This window comes from Ursus arctos, unplaced genomic scaffold (genome assembly GCF_023065955.2).
Source record: "Ursus arctos isolate Adak ecotype North America unplaced genomic scaffold, UrsArc2.0 scaffold_7, whole genome shotgun sequence".
NCBI classification, from domain to species: Eukaryota; Metazoa; Chordata; class Mammalia; order Carnivora; family Ursidae; genus Ursus; species Ursus arctos.
This window is the reverse complement of record NW_026623089.1, coordinates 52650690-52674439: the sequence shown is the minus strand read 5'-3', so window position 1 is coordinate 52674439 and position 23750 is coordinate 52650690. Positions and strand designations below refer to the sequence as shown.

The 23750-nt window shown below is 52.5% G+C and overlaps 1 protein-coding gene across 4 annotated transcripts in view; it reads left to right on the top strand.

Moving 5' to 3' along the window:
- The window catches only part of CHST3 (carbohydrate sulfotransferase 3), a 34465-nt gene extending 25897 nt beyond the window's left edge, over positions 1-8568 (top strand). For all 4 annotated transcript variants that reach the window (XM_057308591.1, XM_026504416.4, XM_044386145.3 and 1 more), the window contains exons 2-3: positions 1163-1387; positions 2378-8568. In XM_057308591.1, coding sequence (XP_057164574.1) covers positions 1248-1387; positions 2378-3671 — 1434 coding nt within the window. In that variant the 5' untranslated portion in view covers positions 1163-1247 and the 3' untranslated portion in view covers positions 3672-8568. The remainder of the gene's footprint in view (positions 1-1162; positions 1388-2377) is intronic.
- Positions 8569-23750: the final 15182 nt, after the last annotated feature.

Genomic DNA, 23750 nt, shown 5'->3' with positions numbered 1-23750 from the left:
CCTTCTCCTCCCTCATGTCGATGTCAGCTGCTTCCCGTGGGAAAATCCATCTTTTCCAGAAAGAGAGAGGATCCTGGGTGCACTGCACCAGGTCACAAGACTTTTCCACACTTGGAGCAAATAGTATCCCATGGACGACGGTCCTTATGGAGAAGGGATAGACTTTTGATGGGGGGTGTTGTGCTGGAATCTGGGGCTCCTGATGCAGACAGGTGTGTGTGCGATGGTGACTGTAAATGTAAGAAATGGGCTCCATCCGGCAGTGCTGCGTTTGCTCCAGCTTTGAAAAATGTGCACCTCTTCCATCGAGGACCCTCTATTCTTTTATCCGTTCTGTCGTTTGGCAGCCATGCTCCAACGTCTCCTGTGTGCCTGGCCCGGTGCTAAAGGATAATAAGGGGCCTAGACAAACGCCCTGCACTCCACAAAGGGATGGTCAGCGGTGAACAAATTGATACAAGTGGGCTCACCCCATGGCAGTCTCAGATGCTAATAGGAGTCTTTGCACGGTGGTGGGGCCGGGGAACCCTAACCTAGCCAGGGGGAGGCTGCTCCAGGAGGTTGAGACGTGAAGCCTGAGGCCATGGGAGGTATTTTGGAAGGACCCAAGTGAAGGATCTAATATATATTTATTAGGTTATTCACATAACACTACAGGTCCATCTCCGTCATTTTTTATTTAGGTATTTGTAGTCTTTTGCTATTGCAAACATTTATAGTGCAAGGAACATTCTTTTCCATGTACTTGCCCTTGAGTTACATGTGAGTTCAAAGGGTAAGTTGATGAAAGTGGAATGAATGAATCAACGGGCTGATTAGCATTTTATGTTTTTTTTTTTTTAATGATTTTTTATTATATTATGTTAGTCACCATACAGTACATCCCCGGTTTCCAATGTAAGGCTCAATGATTCATTAGTTCTGTATAACACCCAGTGCACCATGCAATACGTGCCCTCTTTACTACCCATCACCGGTCTATCCCATTCCCCCACCCCCCTGATTAGCATTTTAAATGACCTGATTTCACCTCTCAGCCATCAGGAGAGTGGGTCTGGGATTCTGGCTACTAAGTAGGGCCAAAACCCTCAAAAGTTGGGTGGGAAAACTCTTCATTCCTCATCTCCAGACAAGGGTGTCCTGACCACTGGTCTCTTCCCAGGACGAGGGTGTCCCCCACCTGAAGACGACGAGCCCGGTCCTGAGTGATGCTTCTGAGCTGAGTGCCCGTGGCCCCACCCTTCCCCATGGAGAAGGGACTCGCTCTACCCCAGGACTGCCGGGACTTTCTGCACAGCCTGAGGATGAGGAGCAAATATGCCCTTTTCCTGGCTTTCGTAGTGGTGGTTTTTGTCTTCATTGAAAAGGAAAATAAAATCATCTCAAGGTAAGGGATGCGAGCGCCAGTCCTCCTTATCAGGGAGGGGTGGGTGGGGCAGAGAGGTAGCTACAGGGCTCTTTGTGGACCTACAAAGGCATTCCTTCAACGAGTAATCATCAGGCTCCTCCTGGGCTCTGGCAGTGGTCCTGCATATGTCCCCAGGACTGCACAGGGATGACCCTTGGCAGCCTGGGCTGGAATCCTGATTCTGGCTCTTTCTAGCTGTGACAACTTGGGCAAATTCACTTTTCTGTGTCTTAAGTTCCTCTTCTGTAAAATACGGCTAACGATGGGATTTTCCTTATAAAAAGAATAAATTAGGAAATATAAAACATTTAGCTCAGTCCGTGGCATGCAGTATCCAGTACTTGCTGACCATGGCTATTATTATTAATTTACTTCTTGAATAGGATGATGCCTCACATTAACAGCACATCTACTATATCGGCCCAAAGCCATGGATGAGGGTGAGCCCATGGAAAGGCAGGGTCCTGGTATATATACCCTGGTGGGCAGGGCTGCCATGTGCAGCTGTCCAGGTTGTATACTGCTAAAATCCAGGAGTGTGCAACTCTCCACCAGAGAGCTTTCTCTCTACTTGCACACTAGTAAACCAGAAAATACAGAGAGTAAATGCCTCTGGAAGCAGCCCTCAGCCAAGGCCAGCCGGGGCTTCACATACCTTGGGAAAGAGAATCCTTTGGTGTGTTCTACACTGTCTCCCAGGATGCCCCAGGGGGATTGGTTTGCCCACAGGGACACCCCGCTCACCCTTTACAGACCTCTTTGTCTCCCCACCCCACCTCTCTACCAGTTCTTCCTGTGACTATGTCCCAAATACACTACTTAACACTCAAATCCTTGCCTCAAAATCAGCTTCCGGGGAAACCCAGCTACCACAGGTTCTGGGTGATCAGCCCAGGAGGCTGCTTAGGGGTGCACAAGGGATGGAGTCCCCAGTCACTCACTGACTCCGATTTCCCTTTGTCCTCCTAGGGTGTCAGACAAGCTGAAGCAGATCCCACAGCCCCTGGTAGATGCCAACGGCACCGACCCAGCCCTGATCTTGGCCGACAATGCGTCTCTCTTGTCCCTGAGTGAGCTCGATTCAGCCTTCACCCAGCTGCAGGGCCGCCTGCGAAACCTCAGTCTGCAGCTGGGTGTAGAGCCAGCAGGGGAGGCCGAGGCGGAGGCCCGGGCGGAGGCCGGGGAAGGGGAGCCACCGCCACCCCCCGGGGCGCAGCCTCGGCGCCACGTGCTCCTCATGGCCACCACCCGCACCGGCTCCTCGTTCGTGGGCGAGTTCTTCAACCAGCAGGGCAACATCTTCTACCTCTTCGAGCCACTGTGGCACATCGAGCGCACGGTGTCCTTCGAGGCGGGAGGCGCCAACGCCGCGGGCTCGGCCCTGGTCTACCGCGACGTGCTCAAGCAGCTGTTCCTGTGCGACCTGTACGTGCTGGAGCACTTCATCAGCCCCCTGCCCGAGGACCACCTGACCCAGTTCATGTTCCGCCGCGGCTCCAGCCGCTCGCTGTGCGAGGAGCCCGTGTGCACGCCCTTCGTCAAGAAGGTCTTCGAGAAGTACCACTGCAAGAACCGCCGCTGCGGGCCCCTCAACGTGACGCTGGCCGCCGAGGCTTGCCGCCGCAAGGAGCACATGGCCCTCAAGGCCGTGCGCATCCGGCAGCTGGAGTTCCTGCAGCCGCTGGCCGAGGACCCCCGGCTGGACCTGCGCGTCATCCAGCTGGTGCGGGACCCGCGGGCCGTGCTGGCCTCCCGCATGGTGGCCTTCGCGGGCAAGTACGAGGGCTGGAAAAAGTGGCTGGCCGAGGGCCAGGCGCGGCTGGGCGAGGACGAGGTGCAGCGGCTGCGGGGCAACTGCGAGAGCATCCGGCTGTCGGCCGAGCTGGGCCTGCGGCAGCCCGCGTGGCTGCGCGGCCGCTACATGCTGGTGCGCTACGAGGACGTGGCGCGCTGGCCGCTGCGCAAGGCGCGGGAGATGTACCGCTTCGCCGGCATCCCCCTGACGGCGCAGGTGGAGGACTGGATCCAGAGGAACACGCAGGCGGCGCAGGACGGCAGCGGCATCTACTCCACGCAGAAGAACTCCTCGGAGCAGTTCGAGAAGTGGCGCTTCAGCATGCCCTTCAAGCTGGCGCAGGTGGTGCAGGCCGCCTGCGGGCCCGCCATGCACCTGTTCGGCTACCGGCTGGCGCGGGACGCCGCCTCCCTCACCAACCGCTCCGTCAGCCTGCTGGAGGAGCGCGGAACCTTCTGGGTCACGTAGGCGGCCCGGGGCCCGCGCGCACCCCTCCTTGTGGAAGGCCCACCCTTGCCTTCCTCGCCCCCCACCCCGGCCGAGGGTGCGATGGTGGCTCCCGCGGAGGGGGGACGGGCGGGCGGCCTCTCGCGGAGCAGGCAGCCCTCCCGTAGCAGTAGGCGCCCCCCGCCAGCTAGCTCCCCCCCACCCCAGCCTGGGGCCTGGGGTCTCTCACCGAGAGCCAGACAGCGCCTGTCCCGTGGCCAGTCCCGGACCGAAGGGGCTGCGGTCTCCTGAGCAGGCCCACACAGGCCCAGAACTATTGACAAGCCTTTCTCTCTCTCTCTCTCTCTCTCTCTCTCTCACACACACACACACACACACGCACACACACACACAGGGAACACGCCTAAGTGCCTGCAGACCCTGTGGGTCAGAGTCCCAGTGTTGAACCAGAAGGGGCTGTGTGCACGGACCAGTCACAGCAGCCCTCCTGCGTACTCAGCGTTCATCTTACAGTTTCTGGATTTCTACACAATCCAGTGTGGAATCCGCATGGATCCCTGGGGAGGGACTGTAAACAGCCCAGAATGTCTGAGGATGGCCGTTGGGGCTTTTCAACCAAGAACGATTCAGTATTTTCATAAATGGAAGAGCCGTGCTGGCTCCTGATGAGATCAGCCCGGCACAGAACTGTGAAACACACTCACACGTGTGAAGACAGCGCCTCTGTGCACACCACACACAGACCCAAACTACGTAGAAACCCAATCCGAACACACGCAGACCAGACAAGCTTCCCGGTTGCTTTATGCCCACAGGATTTAACTATCACAGACCTAAAGACGAGCCTTTCGTTACATTTTTAAACTATTTGGGGATGAGGAAGGAAACACAGGTTTGGGACGGAACGGTAGACACAGAAGGGCCGAGGCTGCGGCCCCTGCCCGCCTTGGTTTCCCCTGGCTACCTCCTCTGGCCCATGTTCGTCCTCCCTGCTGGCAGGCAGGATGTTTTGAAATGGTGTGGCCAAGCCTCACATGACTACAGCCCAAATGCCCGGTCCCAGCTGGGCTGGCTCTCCGAGAGCATGTCCATGTGTGAAGGCTGCCTCAGGCCTGACCGGAGGCAAAAGGCAGCTGACCAGTCCTGCCATTTTCAGCCAGGCCTCGTGTGGGGCAGGGCCCAGAAGAGAGTGCAGAGTGCTCCTGGGGGAGAAGTCACATCAGGATACCCCCTCCCCTGAGAAGACAGGGGACAGAGGTCGGCCTCATGGTTGGTCACCATGGTTACGTGGTTAGTGTCTGGAATTCCAACTTTTAGGGCTCTGGGAAGAGTGTTGCTCAACTTGGGTTAGGCTGGGTGTTTTATTTGGGTTTTTTAAAAAAAAAGTTATTTATAGTTTCATATCTTGTTTTGTGGCTACATTTTTGATTTTCTTTCTGCAGGAGTGCAGCTCGGAAGCAATCTGGGCGTGAGGAGGCTGGGAGGACCAGCAGGGAGCACTCTGGCTCCTGCTGGAGGGAGAGGAGGAGGAGGAAGGATCAGAGCCTAGGTGGCCACATGGCAGCCTGCAGTGCCCCGCGGGCTTTACTGTTTGAGCCCCGTGTGGAATGAGTCTCAGAAACCACCAGCGTTCTTTGCTGTGTGTCCAGAAGCAACATAAATCAGCTCTCGCCCTCTCCCCGAGATGAGGCCAGATTTGAACATCTCTTCCAGGTCCAAATGCCTTTCCTGGGGGAATCAGGGGCCTGTGGCCAAACAGCAAATGTCCCCAAACTGGGGAGCAGAACTCAGTCCCCTTCAGAGCTTGAAGAGCTACACGAGTTCACTAGGGCTGTTTCTGATTTCCTGGACAACTTCTCTGTCGGATCTGTCCTGTTGTCAAACCAGAGGGCTGAGTTTCGGTCTGAGTAATACGGACACAAGGGAACTAGAGGATCTGAGTCCAGCTGGTGCCGCCACAGGGAGTGTGTCCTGGCCAGAAGCTGCTGGTTGAGATGGTGAGGACCGCAGCCATTTTGTGGGGTCTGTGCTAATCACCGCTTGAAGCTGCTGGGTCTCCGACACCATGGACTGCAGCCATTCAAGGAGGTCTCCGGTCTTGGCTTTCCAGTCCCAGAAACAAGTTGTGCAGGGAGCTGTCTCGAATTTGGGGTCCAAAGGGACTCCAGCCCTGAAAACTTGACCCTGGGGCAGAGGGGGACCAGGATGTTTCTGGCAAGCACAGAAGTGCTGGCTGTTCCTCCCCACCCCCACCCTGTTCCCTGCACTGTTCCCCACCTGTGGTTGGTGGGGGCTGGGGCAGGGATAGAGGCAGGCACCTCCATCTGGGGCTCTCCTTGGGGCCCCCCTGGTGTGGACAGCAAACTTCTTCCTTCCTTCCTTCCTTCCTTCCTTCCTTCCTTCCTTCCTTCCTTCCTTCCTGTGTTTCTGGGGCCAAGGTCTCCACCCCCGGAGCTCTGAGAACAGTGCCGAGAATGGACCTTTGGGACTTCTCAGGACACTCACAATTTGTACACTGCAAGTTGACTTAATTTATTTATTTTGTGACAAAGAAGAGACATAAAATACCTTATTATTTGCAGGGACTCAAAGCTGTACCCAAATCAAGGAAGACGAAACAGTAATAGAAACCGTTGACTCGCGCCATACACACAAGGGCACTTGAAGAAGACGATTCAGAATACCAGAGAAGAGTCACCCCCAGGGCAGGGGGGTTGCACTGGCCCCAGGGTGTTGTTTAAGGAGGTACCTTGGTTTTTTCCTTGTAGTTTGGAAGATGCGACATTGGAGGCTCTTTCTGCTGTATTCCCTTCCTGGTGTCTGAAACAGGACACAGCTCGAGAGAGAGCCCTCAGCAGCGCTCCGGGAACCCTCGGGGTTTGGGGAAGGACAGGGTGGGGGCGACTACTGACTTTACACTCTGGGGGACCTAGTTGGGGGTATGTATTTGGGGTTTTCAGCAGGCAGCTGGGACGAGGAAGGTGGTCCATCTGGGGTGAGTGCCTCCTCTTCCGGCGAGGCCAGCCCCGGCTTCTCTGCTCTTGCTGGCTCTAGCGGCAGCCTTTCCCCGCTCAGCGTCCACCTGCCTGCAGACGGAGGGAGCAACTGAGGCCTCACCTCTGGGGCTGCCGGCTTCTCCGGAACAAGAGGCCCATTCAGCAATGAATGTTGACTCATTTTCTTTTTCCTGATGAAGACCTCTTTAGCCTGGCCTATATAAATAGTTCAGAACATTCCAGGCCTTAGTGAGACAGGGCAGTGTCTAACACCCACAGGCTGTCACTGAGGCTGCCTATTCCTGGCTTCTCCTCTGGCCTCGTTTGTAAACCTTGGAGGGAATAAGGGCACCAGGTTGGGGGTGGGGATCTTTGGGAGCAGTCCATGGGGAGCAGGGTTCCTGAGTCCCCACAGAGAGGAAAAAAGAAGCAGATTCACAGCTCTGTGGCATTCCCCCCCACCCCCACTCCCACTGCTGCAGGTTATCAGAAGTTCTTACTAAGGTTGAGGGACATGAAAAATCTAGTCTTTGGTCCCTTTATGTGATACATACACTTGAAAATAAATAACTCGATGAATAGGAAGAAAATGTTTAGTGAAGATTTACTCCCTGCTTGGGAGCACCCTCAGCCAGGGGCTGGTCTAACGGGGCAGCTGCTGCCAGGACCCCTGAGAGCAGAGGGCCCACCCAAGCCATTACATCTTTCCCCACCACCTCTGTCCTATCTGATGATGGAGCAAGGCCCAGCAGGAAGTCAGGGGATCCCTGTCCCGGGAGATGGGCACTTGGCCTGGAGAGGTAAGCATCAGATAGTCTGGTCCTGATCCCAGAGGTCTCTCAGCCCTGGTGGTCTTTTCCCACATTAGGGCCTGTTTTAATTGACTGCAGGGCCTGCCCCTTGCTAAGCCCTGGATTATGAAGGATAGGAGCAGAAGAGCAGATGGCCGCGTCCCTGAGGCGGTCCCTTGCTCCCATCCCCCAGGCTGAAAGCAAAGGCAGGTCCTGAAGGGATGGATTTCGGGGGCAGGAAGAGAAGGGGGTGGGCATGGGGAAACGCATCTGCAGAAGCCAAGTAGGTCTTGCCGATCTGCAGAAAGTGGAAGGGCATCTGCTGAACTCCCAGGGTCCCAGGTGGGTGGGTTTGCTCGTGGAGATTGCCAGGACACGGTCCAGCTGGATGAGAGGCAGAAGGCTTCCTGGACACTTCCTGAATGCCACCGCATTGCCTCTTGGCTGCCCACAGTTTCAGGAATAGTGGAAGCTGCCCTTTACCTCAAAAGGAGGAAGCGGAATTGGCAAATTCAGATGCCTTAAGAGCTTGGAAATCCTTTGGTCTCATATCCTTTGTCATTCCAGGACTGTGCCCGGGGACGAATGAGTTGTGTGTTTCCAGGGATACGGACGCAGTGCCAGCCCCATGGGCCCAGCTCATAATGTAGACCAGATATTTTATTTGGGAAAATACCCTGCTTCCTCTACCATTGGGCTTCCTCTACCATTGGGCACCCCAGAAGTTTCCATCTCATCTGTATGTTCTAAGCCAAGTGTGCCTGGCTCCCCTGCTCCCTCCTGGATCCCGCAGACTCTGTCTTCTTTTTGCCAAGACCTCAGCTCTGTGTCATGTTTCGTGGCCACATGGTATGGGACACTCCCTTCGCAGCCACATGTGGCCATGTGTGTACATATGTGTCCACACGTGTGTATGTGTAGCCTGCAGCTCCTCCTGCTCGGCCACGTTGCCCCCAGCCCCTCTCGCCATCGAATGTCCCAGGTATCCTTGCCATGGCTGCAATCTGCCATCTCCTGGAAATGCAGGGGCCACCGCCGGTCAGGGTCTGCTTTGTGGAACAGAATGTGAACCATCACTTGATGGCTTACTTGACTTATTTAATTAAAAATGAAACCATGCAGTGAGCAAAATCTGAAGTGTGGCTCTGCCTTTCTTTTGCTTTTGTTCTCAACAGCAATGAAAAATTAAGAAAAAAAATGAGCAGCTGTAGGAAAGGGGTGACTTCAAGCATTAAGCAGGGCAGAGGAAAGCTCCTGAGAAGTGAAAGACATAGGGAACGATGGCTAAGTGCAGCTGGTGTGATGATAGTTGCTTCTGTGACCAAGATGGCGGAGCTGGTGGGAACTGTGCCTGGAGCTGGCTGCAGGAATGCAGTCTGACATGAATACCCAGGTGTTACAGGGCAGGGACTAGAGCATTGGCTAGAGGTCAGGAGACCTGGGGACAAGTCCCAGCTTTGCCACTGTCTGGCCCTGTGACCTTAGACAAGTCACTTCCCTTATCTGAGCCTGAGTTTCCTTGAGAATGAGGTGTGTTATCAGTGCTTTACAGCCATTGTTCCAAAGTCAGCTGAAAAAGAGGCTCTGCTGTCTCGCCCAGAGCTCCTGTATATTGATTTGTTTCACGTGTTGAAACCTAAGATTTCCTTTGGCCTTCAACAAAATCACAAAAACCACATGAGGAGATCGCTAAAGACCCTTTGGCTAAGAAATTGAATGGAGTCCTTTCAAATTGTTGTTACATGGCTCTATCAGTCCTCATCACTGTAGTGCAAATTAGGTTTGGGCCCTTTTACCTCCTAACAGGCACCTGGAGGCAGTAGGCGTTTCCCCAGAGAGAAGGGAGAAGGTTCATTTTGGAACTCGAGAAGACAGAGCTTGTAAAGCTTTATGGGCTTGGGGGCCCAGGGGAGGAACCTTGAAGAAGCAGAGAAGGGCTGAGCACTGGTGAGCAGTTAGGTACCTGGTGGGAGGGGCGACAACAGAGGGAGGCATGATGGGAAGGAATGGGGCCCCTTCCCAAAAACTCAAACCTGTGCCTCTGCCTTTCCACCCAGGCTGGGCCTTGGGAACTCAAACCATTTTCCTCCCAACCCTTGAAATTCAGCTGTGTACAATGACATCCCAACCTGAGTATCTCTGCCCCCCCCAACCCCCCAGTCAGGAGCCGCTGCTGTCTCCACTCTTCTGGGGACTGGATATATTTAGTTTAATTTCTGGGCTCTGTTTCCTACCACAAATGACCTCCTGGAGAAACAAATTGCCATAATCATAGAGCAGAGAAGGCTGGAGACCTTCCCACCCACTCACCCCCTCAGTCACCAGCCCAGGCTGGAGCCATCTTTGCTCTCTGCTCTCAGGCCTTTCGGGACTCCTGAATCTTCCTCCACTATACCCCAAGTTACCCAACCCTGGGAAGGAGCCAGATGCTCCACGGGGTCTCTGAGGGAGTGACAGTCGGCCGGACCCATCTGCGAAGCAGTTTGACCATCAGCAGGGGCCTGGGACTTGTGTCATTTGCTCACAGCAGGCACAGCACTGGAGTCTGCATCAGTGTGTCCCCAAGTGTGTCTGGAAGAACTGCGGTCACCTAACTGCTCTTAGGAAGTTACAGTGCACATTAGCATATTAAAGGCTCTGAGAAGTTCTGCTTTCCTTTCCCTCAGCTTACCAGAATTCACCCAGAACGATTTTTACAGGAAGAATTCTTTCACCATGAAAAGTTGTTTTTGTTTTTGGGGTTTTTTTTGCCAAACATTTTCAAGACTCCGGCATTCTACAGAACACGTTGTAGCTATCAGAAACCTGCAAATAAAAGCACACGGGACTAAAAGCCATGATAAGCAGACCAGGAGGTTGTGGGTAAAGAGGGTGGGGAGAAAGAGTTCAGGATCGAGATTCAGGGCCCCATCCCACCTTCCTGCCATTCTCAAGGAGCTGCAGGCCAGGAGCAAGAGTTGGCCTGTTGAGATTGTAGCAGCCTCAGGGGCACTGCGGGTCAAAGTTCATACCCCAAGGCATCCATGCTGCTGTTATAAAACCTCCTGGTCACCCGATACCCTGATCCTTGGCTTCCTCAACTCAGCCCACCCCTGCAGAGCCCCTGTGGCATTACCCAAAAGGTACGGTAACCCCCACAGAGAGCGGGGACCCTGGGGAACCAGGTCAAGCATAAACACTATTGATCTGAGCTTGGAGGTAACTCTTAAAGGAGCCATTTCTGAAACAGCTGGACAAAGGTTACCAACAGTAAACAGGCTCCCTGGAGATGTAATCCTCTCGTAGCCAGTAAACCCCTTGCTAAACGCCGCTGTGCGGTTTATTGGAAGAACAAGCAAGTAGTAAAGGCTCAGCGGGAGAGGCTTGCCCAGGAAAATCAGACCGTGAGAAAGAAGGGAGGAAGGAAGGGGGCCGGGGGGGGGGACAACAAGGAGGGGGCATCCTCAGGAGATGCAGGGGAGGAAGAGAGCCAAGTTGCTAAAAAGAACACCCATGAGGATAGCCACGGCCGTGAGGTCCGAGCACTCAGGGCCCAGTGCGCGCAGAGCCCCACGCGCCCCCGGCCATGGACCGAATCCACCCTGTGGATGCGTGGCCCACACACGGTCTGGTTTCATTTTTAACGATTGGTGTTAGAGGCCGACATTTAAAAACTAAGGGGTTTTATACGAGAACCAGCTTTCCGCTTCCCCTAGAACGTCAGGTGTCTTGGTTTGAGTAACACCTGAGGCTGATGCAGAGAAAAGGGTTAGAGAGCAAAGAGCAAAGGGTTTCTTTGGGACCAGCAGACAGCCAGTAGGGGAGGAGGGGAGGGAGACAGCCAGTGAAGGGTGCTCCGGTAAGCCAGCTGCCCCTGGTGGCCACTGGAGCAGAAGCCCTCTGGGAAACAACATAAAGCCGGTGCCTTAGAATTATTCTACCCGAGGGGGAAGATGAGGGAGCCTGGAGTATTCCTACACCAATCCTTGTCAGACTTTGGCTGAAGGCTGCTTTTGGGGAATATTAATTTCCCAGCACAGGCTTGCTGGCACAACAGCATTCCAGAATTCTGGAACAAGCTGTCAGTCCCAGAGATGCAGGCAGTTGGAACTTTCCAGAGTGCAGTGTAAGGACGCAGAGCGAGGTATAAGGGGGGGAGGGGTCTGACAGCACCTGCTCCTGGGAGATGTGGGGCTCTAATTCCCGCAGGGACAATGGACTGCAGCCCGGGGAAGGCAACAGTCCCTCTAAGTGGAGAAGAGCCAGGTCCCACGTTCCCCTGGGCTCTCCAACACTGAGGCACCATTTACCATTGAGGCGCTGATACTTCACCTCCGAATAAGACATCTCTGCGAATCCGCGTCCGTCCCTGAGGGCCACTCCATTCATTATGCTTATAGCTCCCTGGGACCCATAGGCCTTTGCGTTTTCAACCTCCAGCTTGAAGTCCTGCTGGCGTGCTGGGGTCTGAGTAGGCTTTCCCAGCAAGGCCTACCCGGGGCTCTTTAACGCTTAAACCTGAGGAATAAGCTGATTAGTCTGCAAATCGTGGGCTCTGCTGTCTGCCAGTCAGAGCACTGAACTCGGCTACCCCAGCTGCACCCACCTGGGTTTCGCCCACCCCGCCCCCGGAGCAGCGGCTGCCCACCTAAGCAGGGCGCCAGAATGAGCAGTGAGGAAGGAGTGAGGTGGTTTTGCCCACCTACAGGCTGGATGGGGCCAGCCTGTGTCCAGTTCACACCAGAGTTGCCCTCCCTGGAAAGTACACAGTGGGCGATGCTCGCCTGTGGGGTACACGGGTCCCCTGGGCGTGCTCTTGCGGTGATCGGTGTGGCAATCCCCAGTGCCTGCTTTCAAATGCCGCCCTACTCTCTCTCACCCAAGAAAGCTCAACAGAGGAACCCAGGAGGCAGCAGGTGCAAGGGCCTGGAAGACAAAGAGGACTGGGAGTGCTTGTGGCCCGAGAAACAGCTTGCTTTTGGGGAGACAGGAAGCTGGAGAGCAGAGCTGGGCCTGAAGGCTCGGGAGTCTCTCAGCCACACTAGGAAGGGTCTAGGGAGCCACTGAAAGGCAGAGTGAAGCAGAGTGGCCTGCTGTGATCACTGGATCCCATTTCACAGATGAGAAGAGTGAGGCCCTGGCAGCTGACATGACCAGCAAGTGTCAGGATGTAAAGCCATGTCTCTCATCCCCACAGACCTTTCTGTCCCATCCTTTGCCTCAAGTCTCCCACTGCGATCTGTTGAGAGCCCCAGGTCATGGAAATGTCAAGGAGGCACAAGTGCTGAACCGAAGGCTTCCCTCTGGGGTCATACACGACAAGCCTGACCCCTCTTCTAAGTGCCCACTTCGCCAAGTCTGCCCCTGAGTCTGCTCTTCTCCAGGCTTGAATAGCAGCAATGTGTCCTAGCTGTGCAACCTTGCACCAGTGAATTGTCCTCTCTGGGCCTTAGGTTGCTCTTGTGTGAAATGGGGACAATATCAACATGAAGGACGGGGACGTGTGCCCTGTGCCTGGCTCATGATGAGCCCTGAAGAAACAGCTACTGCTTTTGCTTAGGTCCTTCACCCCATGCTCGACCTCCTCTGAACGCCTCTCAGTTAATCAGTGAATTGACGAATATTTTGAAGGCTGGAAGGGAGGCCCAAGTAGAACTTGTAATGGAACCCAGGGCCAAAGAGAACGTCCCTCAGCACCTGCCCCAGGCAGTCAGGCTGCCCTTTGTCCTAAACCCTGAAAAGCAGAGCTGAGCTTCAGGGACAGACCCGAGATGCCCCATGGAGTACCTTTGGTGTTTGGGTAAGTGAACAGGGGCTAATCCTGTTTCCCCTTGTAAGTTTCCATTAATTCCGCTTCTTTAACACTCTCTTTCCCCCTGACTTGATGGTGATTTCTTTAAGCAGCGTCCCGCCCAGGAGAGCATGCCCTCTGCCTTCCGTCTGTACGGGTGGAGAGACTGACGCTGGGGGACCAAGAAGACCTGGGCTGAGGTCAATTCATTCAAAACATTGCCTGATGGGTGCTGCTCCCCACCGCCCTGGCCCCAAACAGAGGCATGTTTGCACTTGGCTCGGAGCCCACTGCTTCCTGACACATGTCCCGCTTGGCTGGGGAGCAGAGGAACAGCTGAGAAGACGTGTCAAGACCTGCCCATGGAGGGGCGCCTGGGTGGCTCAGTCGTTAAGCGTCTGCCTTCGGCTTGGGGCGTGATCCCAGCGTTCTGGGATCGAGCCCCACGTCAGGCTCATCCTCTGGGAGCCTGCTTCTTCCTCTCCCACTCCCCCTGCTTGTGTTCCCCCTCTCACTGGCTGTTTCTCTGTCAAATAAATAAATAAAATCTTTAAAAAAAAAAAAAAAAAAAAAAAAAAAAGACCTGCCCATGGAAGCAGGAATCCAAGGAACCCAATACAGGACAGTGGTCCTGCCGTCTTACTTCCAGATGTCAGTGCCCCCTCCTCGCTCTCCTTCACGGGTGATTAAGCCTCAGGGAAAGTCTGGAGCATTCACGTCGGCTCCCTGTGCCCGACACAGCACAGGTGGTGGTTGCATGAATGAATGAAGGAACGAATGGCGTACTATTAGTGACACTTAATACATGTGTAACGTGCAGCTGTCACCACTCTCTAGCTCCAGAACGTTTTCATCATCCCAGAAGGAAGTCCCATATTCCCTGGCAACCACTGACTGGCTTTCTGTCTCTAGGGATGTGCCTATTCTGGACATTTCATGCAAATGAAACCGTACAATACGTGACCTTCCGTGTCTGGCTTCTTTCACTGAGCACCACGTTTAAAAGGTTTGCCCACATAGGATGTATCAGAACCTCATTCCTTTTTAAGGCTAAATACCTTCCATTGTATGGATGGACCCCATTTTGCTTACGTATTCGTCCATTGATGGCCCCTTGGGTCATTTCCACCTGTCAACAGTTCTGTTTACTAACCATTTCCTGCACACCTGCTATGACCCAGGCCCTGTGTGGGGCACTCGCTCATGATCTCTTCTTGATCCCTCAGAACTGCTCTCAGCTGGGTGGAAATTATCTCCCCATTTCACAGATAAAGGAATGGAGGCTCAGCAAGGTTTAAGGAACTTGCTGAGATGGAAAGTAACAGAGAATAGTTGAGCCCAACCAACATTGGCTGCGTGCCCACCGTGTGCCAGACCCCACGCAGAGCTGCAGGGTAGAGAATTGTACGCATAGTCTCCGTCTGCGTGGGAGCAGACATCCCTTGTCAGACCTGTCAGGGCAAGCTTTTATACTTTCCAATACCAAATACAAGAAATTCACTGATGATTCTAGTGCGGCTTACTTTGTAACCATCTGTACCTAAAAATTCACAGTCGGGGAAAAATTAAACCCCCCATCAACACCTCGTCTCTGTGTCCGTCCCTCCCTGCCTGACGGATGGGAATGTCCAGACTGAAGTGGCTGGGGCCTCCTTGGCTCAGGTATAACTCAGTCTGGTAAATCTGCAGCCACAGCTCCCGAGGGAGCTTTATAGGTCTCCTCTCGAGGTCCAGGACTGCCCCGGCCATGCACTTTATCTCAGACACAGAAGCAGAGGGACCAGACCCCAGACCTGTGGCGGGCTCAAGGATTTCTCAGCATTGTGTCTAGAGAGCCCTATGGTCATGTGGCTGTGGGAACAGTGTGGAGTCCTGAGGACATGAGCAGGAGAGGGCTCATGCCGGGCCCTGCCAGCACTTCTAGTCACTGCCTGCCTGCCCCCACCCCCCAGGCAGGCTCCAGCAGAGAGGCATAAAGTTGTAGGACCTGGAGGGCTCCAAGCCCATCCCTTCGTGTCTTTTCTCAGACTCTGCAGGAGGTTCAGTGCCTGCCCTGGGAGCTGCCTGCAGAGACCCAGTGCCGCGTGTGACCTCTTGGAGCATACACTGAAGCGGAATTTAAGTGAGATTGGGCATTTTTTCCCAAATAAAGGTGCTACCACCTTTGCAAACATCAGCATCTGTGTAGCCTAGAGGACAAGAGTGTGTAATCCGGAGCCAGCCTGCCTGTTCTCAAATCCTGGCTCTGCCCACACCCATGCGGTGTGACCTTCCGCAAGGCATTCAACCTCTCTGTGCTGCAGCTTCCTCATCTGTAAAATGGGGATACAGATGGTGTCTACCTCAGGGGGTTACTGTAAGGATTAAGTCAAGTGGTACATGTAAGGGGCCAGCACATAGTAGGTGCTCATAAATGTTAGCTATTATGTTATGAGCCTGGTCAGAAGTGGGAATAAAGAGAATAAAATGGACTTCTGTTGAATTTTCTTCCCAGAAATGACAAGATTGTTTGCATGTCCATGAACATTCAAGCAAGTGAACATTCGTATTATTGTTTCTCACTCAAAATACCTCCCTTGAAGCCCTCCAGAGACAACTGAATGAGAATCGTAATGATGAAAGATTTATTGAGCACATACTATCTGCTAGTCCTGCACCCAGGGCCTCTCATGCATGATCTCGCTGGATGGTCCTTACTTGATTATCACCCATTTTACCGCTGAGGGAACTAAGGCTTGCAGAGGGGAATCGAGAACAGATCCAGGTTGCAGACCCAGGTCTTCCTGCCTCCAGAGCTTGGCCTCAGAATAGCTGTGCCACACCGTTGTGGGGCCATCTGTGAACTCTGGGACTTGCACCCTCGTCCCTCTCCTTGGTGACAGGACAAATAGAAGGCACTGATTCATTGGCCTGGTGGTCTGGGATCTTGGGCAATCCCTGCAGATGTCATGTGCCTCTGTGAACAGTGCTCCTGGGATCCTGACCTGGACAAGAAAGGGGCAGTGGGACCAGAGCCTCTCTTTAGAACTCGGCTTTTGATGACAGTGGCGTGGAGCTAAGGCAGGGAAACATCACATACAGGGTTCCTGGGGGAAAGGTCACCTGTTGCCCTCAAGACATGTGCACATAACACACATAGGAATAAAGCTCACACTCAGCAGAAAGCTAAGAAATGTGAACCCAAACAACAATGACCTCTTAAATGGGCAACAATGTTTTTAAAATAATAAAACCCCGTGCTGGTGAAGGTGTGGAGAAACATCCTTTCATCTTATGGGAGAACAGAGGAAGGAAGTCTGTGGATATGTATCAAACACCTTAACATTTTTTTTCATACATTTTCATCCAGCAAACCCAGTGCAGGAGCTTATCCTAAGGAAATAACTGTGGCTGAATGCTAAGATTTAATGTTGGTGAACTTGAATGTTGCTTATAATAGGGAAAAAGCGGAAAACCACGCAAGTGTTGAATAACAGAGAATCGGTCACATAAATTGTGGTTACACATATGATGGGATTCTCCACAGCCATTAAAATGATCGTGCAGAAGACTTTTTTAATGACAAAGATGTTTAGGAAAATTACATCACATCACAAAAGTAATCTATAAAACACCAAGTACCATATGATTCAATTTATAGAAAATATTCTCTGTACTGTGAATACATTTGCAAAGAGAAATGATTGGAAACACATAAGCCAAATTGTTGACAGTAAATTACTTATCTGAGTCTTTAACAATTTCTTGAACAAACATGTATTCCTTGCATCCGTCACTTGGCGTTTAAGAGTGTAGCCTCTGGAGTCAAGCTGCCCGAGTTCAAATCCCAATTCTTTTTTTTTTTTTTTTAAGATTTGTTTATTTTAGAGAGAGAGTGAGCAGGGGGAGGGGCAGAAGGAGAAGGAGAGAGAATCTCAAGCAGACTCCCCACTGAGCACAGAGCTGACTCGGGGCTTGATCTCATGACCCTGAGACCGTGACCTGAGCCGGAACCAAGAGTCGGATGCTTAACCAACTGAGCCACCCAGGCGCCCCATCAAATCCCAGTTCTACCTCTGGTTCACGGAGACAGCTCTGAGTTTCCGTATTCAAGTACAAATGGGGATAAGAATAGTCATGGCAAAGCACCTGCTGGGGGGCTGGGCAGCTCTGAGTGAGCCGGTATGTGTGGAGTCTCTAGTGCAAAGGCTCCCAGGGATTTACCATCACCATCAGTATGATTACCGTGACTAATCATTGTTATGATTATCAGTTATATAATTCTTGCAAGCAGGAAGGAGAAAAGCCTGAGTGTTTACCTGCTTCCTCCTCCCACTTAGCCAGAAAGCCATCCCTGCCCCGCAAGGCCGGCCATTGCTCTCTGACCTCCCGCTAGGTCTTCTGCTCACACTTGCCAGGACTCCAGGGTTCTGTCCTCCTCGCCCGTGGCCGCAGACAGGGCTTGGAAGAAACAGCCCAACACACACGGCTCTGCTGCTCGCAGAGTGAGATGCGGAAGCTTACAAAAACGCATAAGCAAATGTTTGATTTGGGAGGAGAGAAGGAGCAAGAAAGGAGACTTTTCAGTAAGGCCCAGGAAGAGACGGTCACCCGTCGCTGAGCCTCCTTGTTTGTCCTGCTTGTTTCTTCACTCCATCCTGACCACATCATTCGCTGTGAAGCATCTGGCTCCAATATGGGGCTGATTTTAATAAATCCAAGACATGTCCCTTAGCCCAGCAGACTTGGAAGAAGCCACGGAGAAACCCCGCCGTGTCGCCAGCAGGAGCCCTGAGAGGCAGCGATGGACAGGCGTGGGGAGGGTGATTAATAGCCTGACCAGGGCGCATCCGGGCAGAGGCGCGTCCGCGTGACTGAGGTTTTTAGAAATCAGGAGGGATGGGCCGGAGAGAGAGACCTGCGCCTGGGAGCCGACAGCGGCCTCTGGCAAGCATCCACCTGCCCTTGGTTTCTATCCTCTTCTGTGGCCCCTCACGAGCAGCAGCTGGCTCATATGGTCACAGATTTCTCCAGACTGAGAGAAGCATAGGATCATGGGACATGTTGAGTTGTTCTCCTACACACACACACATACACACACACAGGCACACGTGCGCACACTCACACGCACACACACCCCTTCTTCCAGGCGGGGTAAGAAAAAGGGCTCTGGGGTTTTCCAGCCAGATTCCGCTCTCCAGTTGGTTGACCCCGGAAGGATGCTGCAGTGTTCCGCGTTTAACCCGGACGGACGCGGAGTTCGTTCTGTTCTGTTGAGCCAGGAAAAGCCGAGGACCCGCCGTTGCTGGATACAGCGTCAGGAAGGGTGAACAGAAGCATTAGGCTGAAAATGAGAGAAAGTGCATTAAAAAAGCTGTGATTCCTAGAAATTCCCACTCCACCCACTTCCCACAGCTATTCTATTACTCCAAAATGAGAAATTAATTCCTCCAGGATTAGGATTGTGAAGGATGTGCCAAAACCCAAGGAAAAGGCCTTATGTTCGCAGGGCGTGAAGTTGGTTCAGGGGAGCTTGTGCTTGACTTCGTTGCGTATCAGTGACGTCTCAAAATCCCGCTGGTCAAGGATGTCCTGAGCGGGTTTGGGGCCTGTTAGTAATAGGACGATTGGGCAGGAATATTAATTGTGACAATAAGTTTTGCCTTGCTCTCCCTTGTGTATGCAGAAGATGTTCAGAGAACGGGCAGGTCACACTCCCTTCCCCCTCCAGGGAGTAGAGAGCCGATGACTTCATCGTGATCCCTGGGGCTCAGCGGGGAGGAGATAAGCCACCAAGAAGCCACTCAAATCAACACTCACCCTTTTACTACTTATTCAACAACAACAACAAAATAGAGCTCCCCAAACTAACCCAGTGGTTTTCAACTGTGGACACACATTAAAATCACCCACTGGGTGGCTCGTGGGTTAAGTGTCCGACTCTTAATTTCGGCTCAGCTCATGATCTCAAGGTTGTGAGATTGAGCCCTGCATTGGGCTCCACGCTGGGCATGGAGCCTGCTTAAGACGCCCTCTGCCCCTCCCCACTTTCTGTCTCTAAAAAGAATAAATAAAACAAATCACCCACTAGTTCTCAAACTTTCCTATGCATCAGAATCTCCTGCAGGACCTGCTAAAACACAGATTTCTGAGCCCAACCCCAGAGTTTCTGACTCAGTGGGTCAGGGTGTGTCGACTGAAAAAAAAAAAAAGCCAACCTTAAAATAGGTTAGTAAATGCTTTATTTGTTGTCTTACTGAGGTTCTGTGTACTTGTAAGCGATTCCCCAAGGTGTAATTGTGCATCACAAGGTATAATTTGTTCAGGTGTAAAAATTAATGTTTACTGATTTCCATACAGTTACATAGCTTTTCTGTAATATATCTTAATACATTATGTGTCTATCACACCCGATTGTTAAAACACGTTGCCTGCATGTCTCTGCTGAACTGGTTTTCCGGATCCTCTTGGTTTGGCTTCTGCTTGAGGTCACTTGAGATGGTCACAGAAGCCTGACAGCAGTCGCCTGTCTTAATACACCGCCGTTTTAGTGCACAGGTAGGGCCTGAGAAGGGTTGCTAGTCCCTGGGCCACACTTCGAGAACCACAGCCCTCCCCCTGTCCTCGGAGACTGATGCAACTGGTCCGGAGTGGGCTCTGGACATCCGTTATTTAAAAGTGCCCAGAGTGGGGCAGCTGGCCAGCTCGGTAGTGTGCAGCACGCAACTCTCGATCTCAGGGCTGTGAGTTCGAGCCCCACATGGGGCATAGAGTTGACTTAAAAATAAATCAATAATAAAAGTGCCCAGAGGATCCCGAGAGAACCTCCCTCACCTCAATGGCCAATTAAGGTCAGATGTACTATTAAGAGCTCATTATAAAAATAAGTACTGGGGTGCCTGGGTGGCACAGCGGTTAAGCGTCTGCCTTCGGCTTAGGGCGTGATCCCGGCGTTCTGGGATCGAGCCCCACATCAGGCTCCTCCGCTATGAGCCTGCTTCTTCCTCTCCCACTCCCACTGCTTGTGTTCCCTCTCTTGCTGGCTGTCTCTATCTCTGTCAAATAAATAAATAAAATTAAAAAAAAAAATAAGTACAAACATCCAGTTATCAGTGAAGGACTAACGACAATCCAGCTGTTCTCAATCATGGCCTTATCTCACTCCTATTCCTTTTTTACATCAAAGAGAAAGCTCGACATCTCTGATTTGGCCCATCTGCAGCTTCCCAGAGGCCATTTCCCCCTTGTGTCTGATTTGCTCCAGTTTCTGGCTGAGTGCTGGCATCAGCACGTGGTCACAATCTCAGCTCTGAGTTCGTAGGTTCCTCGGTGCCTTCATGCTCTCTCCCTTTGCTTCGTTCCAAGAGAAACATTCCCCGTCCTTGCATCTGGGGCAGAGATCCCCTTCTGATAAGGAGAGCTGACTTGCCTTGATGGGGGAAGAGCCAAGGTCCTGTGAGCCCACATCCGGGGCCCGGGGCGGCCCGGCTCTGGGGAGGCCGCAGCTGAGCATGCTGCTGACAGTCCGATCCTTGGTCTGCAAGAGCAGAAATCCCCATCCGAGGCCAGGCAGGAGGCGAGCTGTGGGCCTCCAGCCCCGCTGTGGGAAGATTTACAAAACAAAGAGCAGATGCTTTCTACAATGACTTCACTGAAGCACGGAGCCCAGTAATCCTCACATCAGGAAGGGAAGGGTCAGTGGATGCTGGCCTATTCTGCTCTAGGAGCCTCAAAGAGACCCAGCCAGGCAAGCAGATTGACCCAGGCAGCCCCAAGGAGCAGAGCGAGGAGAAGGAACACACTCCACTTCCCCTGGGCTAAGGTCTTCCAAGGAGTATCTTATTGAATCCTTACAACAGTCCCCACAGAAGATGCTGTCATTGCTCCTATTTCGAAGGTGAGGAAACAGAGGCTCAGAGAGGTCAAGCACCTGCCAAAAGTCACACAGCTTGTGTGCTGGCTAACATTTATTGAGATATGACTGTATGACAGGCACTGCTTTAGTTGCACACATATTGACCTGTTCGATCCCCAGAGCGGTCCTAGAGGTAGGCAGCATAGGCTAGATTGTGTTGTGGCAATCCCCAAAGTCTCAGGACTGACGCGACGGTGGTTTCTTTCCCACTTACACAAAGCCTGCTATGAGTCCGTGTGACTCTCCAGGGCAACTTCCCTTCATTCGGTGACCAAGCAAGCCAGGCAGTCTTGATCTTGCGGCTTGGCCCACTGAACAGGGGCCACCTTGGTGCTGGGGCAGAGGAAAAGATGGTTGGAGGGTCACGTGCTGGCCTTGCCATGCTTTGCCCCAGAAGTGACTCGTGGCATTGGCAAATGCTTGGGGGCTTGGAAATGCAGGGGATGAGATACAAGGTGTGGTGACCATCTCTATCTCTGCCACAGGGAGGTATTATTATTATTATTATCCCCATTTTACAGACAAGGAAAGTAAGACCAAGAGCTGAGGTCACTTGCTGTATTTGTTTGCTGGGCCACCACAACAAAGCCTCACCGACTGGAGGGCTGAAATGGCAGAAGCTTACTGTCCCGCAGTTCTGGAGGCCAGAAGCCTGAGGTCAAGGTACCGGCAGGGCTGCTTCCTTCTGCAGGCCGTGAGGGAAAATCTGTGCCCTGCCTCTCTCCTCATTTCTGACGGTTGGCTGGCATCCCTGGCATTCCTTGGCTTGTAGAAATGTCACCCCGATCCCTGCCTCCATCTTCGCACGGCCTTCCTCCTGTACGTGTCCGCCTCCAAACGTCTCCTGTTTATAAGGACATTATTCGTATTGGATTACAGGCCCACCCTACTCCAGTATGACCTCATCTTAATTCATTTCATCTGCAACAACCCAACTTCCAAATAAGATCTCATTCTGAAGTCCTGGAAGTTAGGAGTTCAACATGTGAATTTTCGGAGACGAGTTTCAACCCAAGCTCCTTGCTCGAGATCACATGCGGCCAATAATAAAATCGCTCAAATCCCAGTCTGTCTCACTTAACTCTCCATCCAGGGTAATAATGACTTCCTTTGAGGTGGAGGGCTATAAAACTTTTGGAGCCACGTTGATGATGACAATGAATCATGTTATTCTGGTCAGTCCCCAGAGACAGGGATCGGACCCCATAAAACCACTCTTACACTTGTCCTGACTCTATAAACACGAAATCCATTTAAACTCTTCAATAGGGATGTTGAAAACCTCCAAGAAATTAAAATTCCTCTCCCTTCTTGCTCCCTCCACACAAATGGGGTGCGGTGCTCTCCTGAGAACAAACAGCTGTGGGACTCTCTCACCGTCCCACCCACCAGCCTGGTCTAGAAGGAAGACACATCTGCCTTTCCCATCTTTCCCAACTGGGATGGTGATGGGGGCCGGACAGAAGGCGTGGGCATCGCAGCCCACCTCAGTCTGGAAGGTGTGACAGCTGACCTCCACCTCCTCGTGGCTGTTAATAAGCCAGCGGGAAATGGGAAGGGATGTGTGTGCACGTGTATTAATTCATATACCTTCCGACGCTCTCCTCCAGGTTCCTACCCACTACTCCTCCCAGCCCCACCGCACACAGACCCCATCTTTATTTTTTTAAATCTCCATCTTTGCCCATAGTCTCCCCCGAGGGGTCTCCTGTTGGATTGATGCAGGATTCGCCTTAGCCCAGACTGGAAGGAAAGAATCCAAAGTTCTCAAGTTTGGGTGTCCAGAGTCCCATGTGTCATTTAATAACTGGGCCCTTAGAGCCCCTCCCCCCTTGGCTCTCCGAAGAATCTCAGCTTACCATATATAAAATGCAGGCAGTGAGGGCGGTGGGAGGGCTTTTGGTCAAGTTAGTTTTACCTTCATGCTTTGAGGCCCCATGGTTCCAGAAATAGAGTAATAATAAGCAAAATAGATTGGTACACGTTAAAAAGCTCCCCCTCCCCCAAAAGAAAAACCACAGTAAAAAAACATGATAAAAATTTTTGTGGTACAGAAATGGTATGAAAACCTCAAGCTGTGAGAGAGGCAGAAGCCAGCAAAGCTTGTGAGAAGCCGCCCTTTGGGGACAGCATGCAGCAGGACGCAGGTTTGGGTTCCCCACCGGAACTCACAGCCGGCCTCTCCCTGCTCAGGAACACGCGTCTGATCTCCCCAGGATGAGTGCGGAGCAGGCCCCCCAAGATGCCCACGTCCGTTCCAGACTGTGGGCTCAGAGAACAAAGCCTCAGACAGGCATGGGGAGCAGAAGAGAGAAAGACAGAAAACAAAAACATGAACCAACTTCCCACTGGCCATTGGCCTTGAAACTAACTTTCCAAATCACATGAAATTTAATGCTAAGAAAACGGACAGACTCAACAGTAAGAAGTCAACTCACTGCAGATGAATTTGAGAAAGTCCTTGAGAAGAAGTGGCGTGAAGCTCCTGAAAGATCAACGCCGGAATCAATTCTTAAAAAAGAATGAGCCGTTATGAAACCGAAGGGGGAAGAAATGAAACAAGAACAGTGAATGTAAAAATATTTATTTGTAAAAAGTCAACAAGCAGGACTGCATCAACAGCAAATCTGCACGGCACGAACAGAATCA